General features: G+C 45.0%; 1 protein-coding gene across 4 annotated transcripts in view; it reads right to left on the reverse strand.

Annotated features, from left to right (window-relative positions):
• The window catches only part of Acer2 (alkaline ceramidase 2), a 38,346-nt gene that overhangs the window by 10,987 nt on the left and 13,214 nt on the right, over positions 1–14,145 (reverse strand). For all 4 annotated transcript variants that reach the window (XM_038334038.1, XM_038334039.1, XM_038334041.1 and 1 more), the window contains exons 2-4: positions 12,910–13,024; positions 12,104–12,245; positions 3,538–3,675 (exon numbers count right to left, since the gene is read on the reverse strand). In XM_038334038.1, coding sequence (XP_038189966.1) covers positions 3,538–3,675; positions 12,104–12,245; positions 12,910–13,024 — 395 coding nt within the window. The remainder of the gene's footprint in view (positions 1–3,537; positions 3,676–12,103; positions 12,246–12,909; positions 13,025–14,145) is intronic.

Here is a 14,145-nt window from a genome sequence, read left to right on the forward strand (position 1 = left end):
AAAGGTTTGTGTACAGGACAAAGGGGCAATATGAAAACTACCCCCTTTAAGAATGAAGACTAGGGGAAGAAGAGAGGAGGCAGAAAACAGATGCAATGGCCTACTGGAGAGGTGTGAGGGTGGGAAGTGGGGAATGGGAGGAGGTAATGGGAAACACTGGCCAAAGAGTTCCTATGGAAGACAGAGGGCCTTTGCAGTGGCAGGAGATTTAGGGGGGCAATGAATGGGATTAGCAACAGCGGTGCCTTTATCATTTGAGAAATTTTGTTGTTTGGTTTGTCTTTTCTTTCATTTATTTTTCTTTTTTCCTTTTCTTTCCTTTTCCTTTCTTTTTATTTTTTTGAGGCAGGGTTTCTCTGTGTGACAGCCGTAGCTGCCTTGGAATGAGCTCTTGTAGACCAGGCTGGCCTCGAACTCACAGAGATCCCCCCGAGTGCTGCACAGGTCACCACTGCCCAGCTGTTGCTTAGTTTTTCAAGACAGGGTTTCTCTGTTTAGCCCTGGCGGTCCTCAAACTCACTCTACAGACCAGGCTGGCCACAGATTCATCTGTCTCTGCTTCCTGAGTGCTGGAAAAAAGACGCGTGCCACCACCCCCCAGCTTGTTAGTTCTCATTTGGGAATTTTAAAATGGGGTTTGTGAAGGGCAGTGAGGTGGCACACGGAAGGGTGGAGACAAACCAGAGCCTTGAGTATTGGGGGACAGACAGTCTGATGGAGGATTCCCAGCATACAGTTGAAAATATGAGACTGAGTCAGGCGGTGGTGGTGCACATCTTTAATCCTAGCACTTGGGAGGCAGAGGCAGGTGGATCTCTGTGAGCTCAAGGACAGCCTGGTCTACAGAGCAAGTTCCAGGACTGTCAGAGCTACACAGAGAAACCCTGTCTCTAAGAAACAAAAACAAACAAACAAACAAAAAGAAAATGTGAGAGTAGATTTCAGGGGATAAGAACCAAAAGCAGAGTCAAAAAGGGACATGATACTGGACTCAGGGTGAATGAGACCTTCAAGAAATAAATGAAAAGGCTCAAGTTTGGAGAACAGTTACCCAGGAAGACAAGGAGTACAGTAGAAACAGCCAAGCAGAACAACCTGGGTTGCCCAGGTCACAGAAGCCAAGGGATAAGGAGGGGGTGGCTTCCCAATTCTCCAGACAGCCCAAGAGTCCTCATTCCTGACATAACTTTATAACTAGACAGAGGTTCTCGGTTCCAGTTTGGAAGTTTAAAACTAGTTATTACAGACCAAAATACACAAAGATGTTCATTACATAGGCATTTATAATAGTGGAAAATTATTCCACTATTTTGAACTCTAAATGTTCAAAAATTAACTAAATTTAATATAGCCATAATTCAGATTCTCTTGCTCTCCCACTCAGTGGGTAGTACTGTGTACTACAATCTGAGGGACAAAGACCAAATTTCAATTAAGATGCTCAGAGCTGGGGCTGGAGAGATGGCTCAGAGGTTAAGAGCATTGCCTGCTCTTCCAAAGGTCCTGAGTTTGATTCCCAGCAACCACATGGTGGCTCACAACCATCTCTAATGGGGTCTGGTGCCCTCTTCTGGCGTGCAGGCATACACATAGACAGAATATTGTATACATAATAAATAAATAAATAAATAAATAAATAAATATTTTTTTAAAAGATATGAAAAAAAGATGCTCAGAACTGTGGTCCTGCAAACTTCGTCAAACCCATAGCTGAGGGGTCTTAGCCCCTAAGGGGGCAACTAAACTGATATGAACCCAAACTGCCTTCTAAGTGTTTGCATTTACATTCATAGACAAACAGCAGTGAATGCAGGGACTCGTGGCTGTCTGCTCAAGTGCTCAGAATAAGTGATGGTTGAGTACTTGGCCCCGAAACAGGACATCGATGTCACTCCTTCTAACGCTCAGGGGACATGGAGGAAGAGGAGGTGGAAAGACTCTAAGAACTGGAAGATACTAAGGGCTACAACTGGTTGGGCCTATCAGTTGTCAGTCACTGATCAGAGGGCGGTTCCTGGTGGGAGAGCAGGCGCATACTCATAGGTGAGCCCATCAGGCTCCCAGACCGCTCCAAAGCCATATTCATACAGACAGTCCTGGTTAAACTCAGTGGGTTACAAAGCAAAAAGACAAAATGTGAGAAATGGATTTGTTGGGAAGGATGAGAGGTGCTGACAAGGTTGGGAGGGTGAGAGAAACCAGAATATATTATACACATGGATGAAATTATCAAAGAACAAATGTAATAAACATTATTTTTTATAAAAATATTTGGAAGCTGCAGAGATGGCTCAAGGGTTTAAGAACACTGACTGCTCTTCCAGGGAGCCCCAGGATCAACTCCCAGCATCCACATGATGGCACACAACCATCTTTAACTCCAGATCTAGGGAATCTGATACCTTCTTCTGGCTTCTCCAAGTACCAGGCATGCAAGTGGTACACAGACAAAGCACCCACACACATAAAAGCCTTTTGTTGTTATTTTTAATATTTATTTATTATGTATATAATATTCTGTCTATGTGTAGGCCTGCAGGCCAGAAGAGGGCACCAGATCCCATTACAGATGGTTGTGAGCCACCATATGATTGCTGGGAATTGAACTCAGGACCTTTGGAGGAGCAAGCAATGCTTTTAACCTCTGAGCCATCTCTCCAGCCCCTCTTTTGTTGTTTTTAAAAACTCACTCATGGGCCTGGTACATCACATTCATAACCCCAGCACTAAGGAAGCTATGGTGGGAAGATCAGTATGAGTTGGTCCCAGCCTGGCCAGCCTTGGCTACATAACAAGAGCTGGTTTCACAAAACCAAGACATTTAATGCTCATAGTAAGAGAAAGCATGGATTCAAATACATAAAGGTAACTATAGCGAAAACAATGTTTTCATCAAGTCTTAAAATTAGATCAGTGATCATATGTATTTCGTGGCTAGAAGACCACACCCAAGACCTAAAATAAAATATGTTTTCATTCTTTTTTTTGTGTGTGTATGAATGTTTCACCTGAACGTATGTGCACCATGTGCATATCGAGTGCATGCCTAGCGCTTGCAGAGGTCAGAGAGGGTGGCAGATGCTTGGGAGCTGCCGTGTAGATGCTGGGAATGAAACCAAGGATCCCTGGAAGAGCAACAAGTGCTCTTAACCATTGAGCCATCTCTCCAGCCCATATAACATGTTTCTGGAAGGGCTGGAGAGATGGCTTTGAAGTTAAGAGCACTCTGCTCTCCCAGAGGACCCAGATCTGGTCTCCGCACACAGGTCAGGCAGCTCATGACATATGTGGCTCCAGTTCTGGGAACTGAACTACTCTTCTGATCTCTGAGGACTCCTGGTGCATGCACATGGTGCGATACACACATTCAGACATATACACATATGCACAAAATAAAATACATAAGTGTAAAGATGTATTTTAAAAATAAAAGAGTATTTTTTCAATGTTTCAGCTATGAACCTGAAGTCTTCATCTACAACTTCCCAGAATAAAGTGGTTACCCAGGCAACTAAAGACAGGAAGAATGGCACTCACCTCTTCAGTTCCGTAATGAGCAGGGCAGTGCATGGGATCCCTAGAGTCATCAGAGAGATATTGTTGATGGCAGGCTTGACGAATGCCAGGCATGTTGCAACTACAGACAGGACACACACGGCTGCCTTGAACCTGCCCCTGAATCAGTGGAACCAAAACCAAATCCATTAGCAAAGGAGATCTTGCTTATTCATTTACCATGCTCCCCAACCCCAAGCTGAAGACTGAACCCAGTCTTGTATATGCTGGGCAAGTGTTCTCCAATTGTTTGTTACTATTGGCAAGGTGCAGCTGGCATATTTGTGCAAGCTGAGAACTTCTACACCAGAGGTTCTCAACCTTCCTGATGCTGTGACCCTTTAAAACAGTTCCTCACGCTGTGGTGACCCCAATCCATGATATTATTGTCGTTGCTACTTCATAACTGTAATTTTGCTACTGTTACATATGAATCATAATGTAAGTATCTGAGCTGTGACCCTAAGGGAGTCACGACCCGTGGGTTGAGAACTACTGTCCTACACTAAGTATTATTGGGTTATAGATGAACCAGATCTAAAAGCCATCCACTCTCCTCCAGGAGCTGATTGTTGGGAAATCGAAGAGTTTGAAAACGTTTAGCTGTGAAAATGGTTAAGCCACAATCAACCTAACTCTCTGGGAGAGACACGGACAATGAGTTCCCTTTTCTTAACTGTGTTTCTTCAGATGTTCACCTACAGGACTTGACCAGACTTTTTCCTATAAACTGGACACAATGGCACAAGACTATAATTCCAGCGCTTGGAAGGTAGAGACAGGAGGATCAGGGGTTCAAGACCAGCCTCAGCTACATAACATGTTTTGAGGCCCTGTCTCAGGACTAGAGAGATGGTTCAGCAGCTAAGAGCACTGGTTGACCTTCCAGAGAACCTGGGTTCAACTCCCAGCACCCACATGGCAGCTCACAATTGTCTGTAACTCCAGTTCCAAGGGATCTGACACCTTCACACCAAGGCACATAAAATAAATTTTTAAAAAAAGACCCTTTCTTGAATTTAAAAAAAAAAACTGTAAAGTGTGAGAGCATTTTAGGTTTTGCAAACCCTGAGCTCTTTGCCATAGACACTCAACGCTGCCTTTGTACAGATAAGATCAGGAATGTGTATTACGTGCTGATAAAACTTCACAGAACCCATTTAGCCCCGAACCTTGCCAAGCCCTGTTCTACCAGGTCATCATGCATGACTTTTATGAGACAATCAGAGACCATTAATAAAGCATAAGCGTCACTACTTGAAAAGAAAACAAATCCTGTGTGCCCAACCTACAAAACTAAAAGTTGGGGGGGGGGGCGGGAATCAAATAGGCAGTATTTCCTGGCAGCCTGTGTGTCTAGCGTGAACTGGAAGTCTGTCTTGACAAGTCTTTAAACATGACAGATCCCTGACACTCTCCTCAAAGCCTGCAGGGAAGTGGAGCCAGCCAGAAGAGGCGACGTGATCCTGGACACACTTCTTCCCTCCGGGGACCCCGTTTCCTGATCTATAGAGCCTTATCCATGACTTAAATTAAGGAGCACCATTTTCCTGTAGTTTCTGTTCTTTGTCTTTAGCAGAATTTGTTTTGGCCAAGAGCCCCGGAACAGGTCACAGTTAGGAAACTGATTGGAATGAAGTTCTATTATAAAGAAATCAAAGAACATCGACCCCTCGAAACACAAATTTATCTTCTAAAGAGGAAAGGCATTCATTTCTCCTGGAGGCGCAGGAAATCGTTGATCAAGCTGCCAACCCTCTGACTGGAATGAACCGGCTTTGTAACCCTGAACCGGAGGGGAACCGGCACACGTGAGAGGAAGCAGGCCGCAAATGCTCAAGAGACTCATGTTTTCTTCCTGACAGGCTAGAGCGCTTCAGCTACCGGAAGCAAAGCTGCCTGTCCAGCCCGAGGACAGCCCGACTAGCACCGAGCACAAGGATGGCCTCTGGGGCGCTGGGCAGCTCTCCCTGCTTCTGACACACCTAGGCTAAGGCCTTTTGCTGTTCTCTCTCTGTTCCTTCTCCCTCCTCTCTTCGCCTCAGGACAAGTCCGAGTGTTTCCTTACCTGTGCATCATACCCCAGAGCTGTACATTGTTTTACCCTTCAGTCTTCATTGCCAGTTTTTCTATGAATTTGTTCTTGTTTTGTTTGTTTTTGTTTGTATTTTTGGTTTTGGTTTTTTTTTGTTTTTTTTTTTTTTTTTCTGTGACAGGGTTTCTCTGTGTTAAAGTCCCAGCTGCCCTGGGAACTCACTTTTGTAGACCAGGCTGGCCTCATACTTACAGAGATCTGCCTGCCTCTGACTCCCAAGTGCTGGGATTAAAGGCGTGCTCCACCACCACCCAGCTCTATGAATTATTTTAAACCCTCTCCTCTTCAATTGGAAACATAACCAGAGGCTCAGAAGCCAGAGATATAACTGTTAGCATAGTTCTTCCCTAGCATGCATGAAGCACTGGGGTCCATCCTTGCATCTCAAAAGCTAAGTATAGTCATGTGTATTTGTGATCCTAGCACATGAAAGGAAGAGGCAGGATAATTACAAGGTCAAAGTCGTCCTCGGCTGGCAAGCTTGGAGCCAGCGTGGGACACAGGAGACCTTGTTTGAAAGAAAAAATGAAAGAAAGAGAAGGAGAGGGGACAGGAGGGAAGAGGTGAGGAAAGAAAGCAAATTTGCCAGGTATGTCGCCTCCCGTACCCAGTGGTTTAGGATTCAAGCACAAGTTGGAAAGAGGAATACAATGACTGGAAGCACTGATGGGGCAGATGTACTCACAAATCCAGCCCCACTGTGCAGTGGCTGTGGGTCCTCTGCAAGAAGCTTAATGCCAGCCGGGCGGTAGTGGCGCACGCCTTTAATCCCAGCACTCGGGAGGTAGAGGCAGAGGCAGATGGATCTCTGTGAGTTCGAGACCAGCCTGGTCTACAAGAGCTAGTTCCAGGACAGGCTCCAAAGCCACAGAGAAACTCTGTCTTGAAAAACCAAAAAGAAGAAGCTTAATGCCTCGAGCTTTTCCAACTTGAAACTGAACAGCTAACACCCATGGCATTCTTGGGAGCACTTCAGCACTTAATATAGGGTCCAGGTTAGGTGATGTGCCAATAAGACCCACTACCACCAGCTTTGTAAGAGTTAATAATATGTTAATATCACTACTGTTGAGCTGGCCATTGGGGTTCATATCTGTAATCCCAGTCTGTAATCCCAGCACTTGGGAGACTGAGGCAGGAGGATTATTACTATGAGTTGAGGCCAGCTAGACTAAGAGTGTGATCATGTCTCAAAATAAAACAGAACAAAGCAAACAGAACAGAAAAAAAAATATTATCGTTGATGATATCTTCTGAAGGCGAGCAGGCTGGACAGCCATTACAATCCCCAAAGGTTCTGTTTAATACTGCCAAATAGTTTAAAGGCGCATGCCTTAGGAGGCAGTGGCAGACACCTCCCCACATAGGTCCAGAGGGAGTGGAGGAATGTACTGGACAAGGAGGACATCCTGTGCGCGCACACAATTTTGCAACTCGTGAAAGTAAACAGAGGTCACATGGCCGACAGAAAGTCAGCCAGCCCAGCAAACCCAAGCAAGAGTCGCCGGCAGGCCCTAGCTATTAGAGAGCTAGAAATTTCTAAGCGTGAGGGGCCCTGACAGTGTGTATTCTAAACTGTTGATGGCAGGCAGTCCCTACTGTGTTTAGCTGTCAGCCCATAGGGTCTCATGCTAGAGCACACAGTGCAGGAACTCTTAGCACCCCCATCTTCTGTATTCCCCAAACAGAAATCTAGCAACCCAACTTCATCACCATTATCTCACGAGAATGCTGTCCCTGTCATCATTAGCTACCCCTTAAAGGGGAAGATGTCAACCTCCACTGGTCCTGATTTTATATTTAGTACTTGGAAATGTCACCTCTACTCCCACAAAGTGAGAAGAACTTTCTGGAGGATAAAACCTGCCATCATTTATGGATGATAAAGACCAAGTCTGCAAACTTCTGAGATGTCCCGTAAGATAGTTAGGACTCAGTGGTTTCAGTGATCACGGTGGAAACGTCACCTACTTAAAACAGTGCCCTTGCTATGTCGTGGTGCTACAACACTTGGCCTGGGAAGGGCTTCAGAGATCTCTCTCACCCTGTTGCTTCTGAAGAGAGGCACCAAGGGCCAGAGAATTTACACTTCCAGCCTTATGTACGCTAAGACAGGCAGGGCCTAGTTTGCGCCCTAGCCATTCAAGATTCTAAGAATTAGGTGGGCTATGAAATGAGGGTTGGCTGTAGGTTTTGTAGAAGGTACTCATAAGTGCACATGTAAGGGGTTATTTGGGAAGGACATTCCATCAGCCTGTAATAACCCTTTTTCCTTGCCTTGTCTGAAAATAAAAATACCTAAAGCTATTAACAGCCATCAGCAGATGAGTGTATATTCTGAAGAGTCCTGGGATTTCTAAGTAAAACGAGAACCTGTTTTTTCCTAACCTAGCAATTATATCCTACTGGTATAATGAAAACTTCCTATAGACAGCATTATCTTCCATGCTAGGACTAAAAGCTTAAAGCCCAATGAACGCTATACAAGGGCTCTATAATAAACTACACTCACACCCATCTCTCAGTTTTCTCTGATTCCCTTAGGGGTGTGTGTGTGTGTGTGTGTGTGTGTGATCTCAGCCCTGGGGGAGTTTACAGATGAGGAGATAGCAGGCCAAGTCACCCAGTTCCTAAGCATCAGCAGCAGGAATTCAACCCCCTCCCATCAGGAAAGGACTTGTGGTCCTGAGCCTCCAAATGACTCTCCCCACACCCAATGCCCAGGGCTCACATCTTCATATCCTTCCTAGATCAATACTGCACCATGCTGTGATAGTCTGTGTGAGTTCCCAACGTCGCTGCTCGGTGTTTTCATTATTAAGTTGATAGGTTTCGGTTACCAACATCAACACCCTGCTTCCTTTCCTCCCGTGTAAACACTCCCTACTCTATTTCATGAACTGAAGGTGTGGAAGGCGGGCTTGGAATTTCAACCTAGGACTACAGAATGCCACAACTGGAGAAAACCCTTATTCTCACTTCTTCAGTGTCACACTCAGATCCCCAAATCTGAAAGATGAGTTCTTAGGGGAAAGTGGCTCTCTAATGCAGAAACTAACACACAAGAATGTGTGTGGAGCTGATCACGTAGTGAGTGCGTGTCTGTTGATGACAAGAGCATGGTCAAGTCAAGGACCACAATGCCTCAGACTCAGAGGAATGGCAAAGCCTTCCCTGGGTCAAACTCAGGAAATGGCAGTCTTCCCCGTCCACGTATGCATGTTGACACTGCGTGCAGAACACGTGCACAATGGCTTCCTCCTCTCTATTGAGAGCCTGAGACTGCTTCTGTCCAGAGACCTCCTGCCAAGATTCACTAAACCTGCCCCCTGCCTCAGCTGTATATACTAACCCTGCATCTGCCTCAGCTGTATATACTAACCCTGCCTCCTGCCTCAGCTGTATATACTAGTTCTGCTTCTGCCTCAGCTGTATATACTAACCCTGCCTCCTGCCTCCTGCCTCAGCTATATATACTAACCCTGCTCCTGCCTCAGCTGTATATACTAACCCTGCCTCATCTTGTCAGAAGTATGAAAGACAGGCACTGAATCTCCACGTTGCTGCTACTATTGATGCATTGGAGCCCAAGACCTATTGGATCCCAGCTTTTCTGTCTGTATGTCTGTCATTTCTTCATTCCCATGTTGCTCCAATTCAGTCCATCCCTAAGTCTTGCAGAGTGCAACGGCCAAGGTGTCTGATGGGTACCCCAGGAGCTGGTATCCTCACCTGCAAAACTGCAAGTGACATTGCCCCATATTCTTGGTCCCTCCCCTTCCAGGGCTTCTCCTGAGACAGATCGAGTTTCCAGGACACTCTAGGGACACCACAGCAGCCTGGGAACATTGGGGTTGTTGTTGTCGTTGTCGTTGTTTTGTTTGTTGTTTTTTTGATTTTTTTTAAAGACAGGGTTTCTCTGTGTAACACTGGATGTCCTGGAACTCACTTTGTAGACCAGGCTGGCCTCAAACTCAAGAGAGTTGTCTGTCTCTGTCTCCCAAGTGCTGGGATTAAAGGCATGTGCCACCAGGCCCAGCTGTTGGGCACATTGGAAAACACACTTTCTGGGGCTGGGAATGTAGTTCAGTGTAAGAGTGTGTGGGAGGACCTGAGTTCAATTCCCAGTAACAGACAGACAGAGACAGGAAGAAAGAAGGAAGGGGGGGGGGGGGGAGAGCTTAGAGCATACTTTCTCAGCTGATTAGAAGGCAAGATAAAGGTCTACCAACTTGCCCTTCCTCACAGTATTTTTGATAAATTACTTCCTTGAGGGTACTTCTAATGTTAGATTATATTCAGAAATAATACTAGTCAAGTCCTACTTCAAAGGATAAAGATTAATTCACAAGGAACATTTTCTCTCTACCTCTTTGCAGAGGCGGGGAGATTAGGAGCGCAAGGCCCAGCTCATCTACCTAGTGAGTTCAGTTTGGCCAGGAATGCATAAGTTCCCGTCTCAAAAAGCAAACAACAGACATACACCTTGGCAAAATACCCATATGCATAGAGTAAAATAAATACATCTTTAATTTTTTCTTTTTATCTTTAAATTTTAAAAAAATGAATATGTTTTTATACATGTGTATAAATATGCATATATGTAATCTACTTGATTGAGCCTAAAATAGGATATTTACATGCATACACACAACTGCACCAGGTGCTTTCTGCAGCATTTCCACAAACATTCCTCACACTGAAGCTTCAGAAAACAATCTTCGTCTTTTTCTCTTTCTTTTCTCTTTAATTGTGTGTAGGGGTGGGTGCACATAAGTGCAGATGCTCACAGAGGCCAGAGGTGTCGAATACCCTTGGAGCTGGAGTTACAGCAATTGTGCAGTGCCTGACATGGGTGCTGGGAGTCAAACTTGCATCCTTGGCAAGAGCAGTCCATGTCCTTGAGCACCGAGCCATCACTCCAGTCCCCCAAATCTTAATCTTTAAGAGCTGCATCGCTCCTGCCCCTTTCCAACACAGCACAGAAGTCATCATTACTTGTTGTATTGCTCTGATAATCTCTTCCCTAGTCAGGCACAGCTTGCTTCACTGACTCCAAAATTTTAAAGTGGTTATCTCTATGCTGCGTGTATTTCGACAGAATAGGATATCCTGTAGGGAGATGTGTGTTTAACGTGTTTGGGTACATTTCTCATCTTCAGTAGGCTGATTGGCTCTGTGCCTTCCAATGAGAACAACCTTGAACAGCTTCTCAGATGGGCTTCCCTGATCACACTGGAAATGAGCATGGATGTCACTGGCACAGCCCAGCTCGTTCCCACCCCAGCACCCCTCACACTGTCATTTGTGTGTGCACTTGCACTCGTCCCAGCTTGGACAGTGGAGGTGCACTAGAGGAAGAGACTCATGCTCTGTTTACTGCTGTATCTTAGGGCTGAAAGAAACACATAGTATAAAATAGTGCGTGAAAATGCTTGCTTAATAACCATATAATCCTAACACAATGGATGCTGAAACGCATCCCTTCCTGAAGTTCTGGGTTTCCATTCTCTCTCTCTCTCTCTCTCTCTCTCTCTCTCACACACACACACACACACACACACACCCCAAGTCTCTCCCTCTCTCTCTCCCTCTCCCTCTCTCTCTCTCTCTCTCACACACACACACACAGAGAGAGAAAGAGAGAGTACACTAGAATGTATCTGTATGTGTTATAAAAAGCAAAATAAAATAAGATCCAATCTAAAACTAGCTCTATACCTCCAAGAGCAAAATCAGAGCATAAACCCTCCTTCATGTGTATGAAGTTGGTGGATTGGACTGCACTCAAGGACGTAATCGAGGAAGGAACCAAGGGGCTTTGAAATACCATCCAAAATTTTCTCTTCCACTGAGAGTGGTTTCTCTCTTGCTCAGATCACGGAAATCAGATCTCTGACTCTATGCCCCTACCATAATATCAGCTCTTGCCCAGGGATTTCTCCTTTTATCTGTGAGCTAATATTTTCCCCTTTTATCCATCAACTGTATTGTCAGATCATTAAACTCGGTGGACAATAAGCAAGTGTGTGATGAGCTCATTGCTAGCTGAGCTCACTCAGGCAGTAATTTGCTTGATGAGTGGTTACATTGCTAACTTGATGAGTGTCTTACATTGCTAACTTGATGAGCGGTTACATTGTTAGCTTGATGAGCGTATTATATTGCTAACTTGATGGGCGTGCTACATAGCTACCTTGATTAGCGTATTACATTGTTAACTTGAGTGTGTTACATTGCTAACTTGATTAGCGTATTACATTGCTAACTTGATGAGCGTGCTACATAGCTAACTTGATTGCTAACTTGATGAGCGTGCTACATAGCTAACTTGAGTGTGTTACATTGCTAACTTGATGAGTGTGTTGCATTGCTTAACTTGAGTGTGTTACTTTGCTAACTGGATGAGCATGGTAACCACATCTAGCAAAAAAGTCTTTAGCACAAGCTTACCTGTCATTCCGAAAGATCTTTGGTAAATACCTCTTGGGAAACCACATGGCCAAAGCACACATCAGAACCCAAAGGATGGCAAGTTCATCGAGCATCTGACCCAGGAAACTGAGAGTTGCATGGAAGTAGACAGATCCAATTCCTAGGAACGATCACGGCCAACAAAAAGTAATTCAGAACAGACTCACACAGACAACCCTTCTCCGGGTGCCATCAGAACCACCAGAGTGCTCTAACTCTCGGGGAGGGGGCTCAAGAGGTCAGGCTTTCAGGCCTGGAGGCTAGAAAGGAGGTTTCAAGCTGGGCGCAAACGTCAGCACATCACAACAGAAAGAATTCCACAGCCAAGCACACTCTGTCTCCATCCTCTGAACCTTCACGATAACAGGCAGTAAATAAAAGTCAACGCTATCTCCCTGTAAAGAATTCCCAAACTGCCAGAGAGGAAATGGAAATCACACAAATATTTCACCGAACAATGAGGGACCTAACGTCTAAATATTTTTCTTTCTTTAAGTCCATTGGAACCACATCTCATCAGACTTCAATTGTTTCAGGGGTTCTTCAGAAGTTCTCAGAAAACCACGCTGGCACGCCACCAGTGGCTGCTCACAGACGCTGAGTGCCGGTCTGTGATAGCTACAGGCAGCCTTGTTATCAAGCCGAGTCCTTTTGGCATCAGCGGAGCAGTGGCTAAGATGTCAGAGTGACTTTGGTTTACAAAACATTATGTTCAAAAGGGACAGGAAACATTCGGGGTCCCACTTCCTCCCTTTCAGTCCCCGCTCCCACATGACTCCACTTACCCACTACAACTAGGAGAGTCCATATTAAGTAGATGCCGCTGTTGAAGCACGTCGCATACTGGCGGAACAGGCACATGCAGATGGGTGGTAAAATGAAAAACAAGACGTTGCTGATCTGGAAGGGAGATGAATAGTAAGTAAAAGCATAAAGAACGCTTGTTCCAAGCGTGTCCTTTGCAAAGCGGAGTGAATGTGCCCATGCATCTTGTGCAAGTTCTGCAGTTTTTAAATTGAAGACGTGCAGTGGGGGTAAAGACAGACCATTTTACAGTCCATGTAGGGGCTCTTGTTTCTTTTGATCATAGAACCAACTGTAAGCAGCCCCGTCAAGACTAGAGGTGGTGCAGCTCAGTGGTCGAGCCCTGGCCTAGCATCAAAGCCTGGGGTCAACTCACAGTGTCTGGAGGGAGAAGAACATGAATACTTTGATCTATGAAAAGTTCCAAAACTCCCCGACTGGGGCTGGAGAGATGGCTCGGAGGTAAAGAGCACTGACTGCTCTTCCAGAGGTCCTGAGTTCAATCCCCAGCAACCACATGGTGGCTTACAGCCATCTACTATAAGATCTAGTGCCCTTTTCTGGTGTGCAGGCAAAACATGCAGACAGAATACTGTATACATAATAAATAATAAAAAAAAAAAACTCCCCGCCTGATTCAAAGAGCCAGTAACTCTTGCTTTCCGCACGAGGACGGCACTCTTTTCTTGCAGGGCCTCTAAGTCACAATGTCATTGTCTCATTCCAATCAAAACCTATCCTTCGAAGAAAATCAAGTTTGTATGCTTCTTCCCAGCTTTGAAATAAGATTGTTTGGCTGGGCATGGTGGTGCAGCACTGGGTCTGAGGCAGGAGGATTGGGAGTTCAAGGATAGATTCGGGCGTGTGAGGAGCCTGGGCAATAAGAAACTTTGCCCCTCCGCCACACCATCTCCCACCCGCCCCCCCACCCCCGTACTCCAAAAAAAAGGAAAGAAAATTGTATTTAGCTTGTAAATTTTATTTGTGCTTAAACCTATTATGTCCCTAGGAAGCACTCGACTGTTTAAATAATAATAATAATAATAATAATAATAATGCTTTATCTAATGTAATATAATATAAATATTATTGTCTGAATATGTAATCACTATTAAAATATCATTAGTTTAGCAAGGTAGCCTATACCCATATCCCAACTTCTTGGGAAGTTGAGGCTGGAGGACTGTGAATTGGATTAGTTGAATTTAGGCAAACAA

The sequence above is a fragment of the Arvicola amphibius genome, chromosome 6 (genome assembly GCF_903992535.2).
Source record: "Arvicola amphibius chromosome 6, mArvAmp1.2, whole genome shotgun sequence".
In the NCBI taxonomy this organism is placed as follows: Eukaryota; Metazoa; Chordata; class Mammalia; order Rodentia; family Cricetidae; genus Arvicola; species Arvicola amphibius.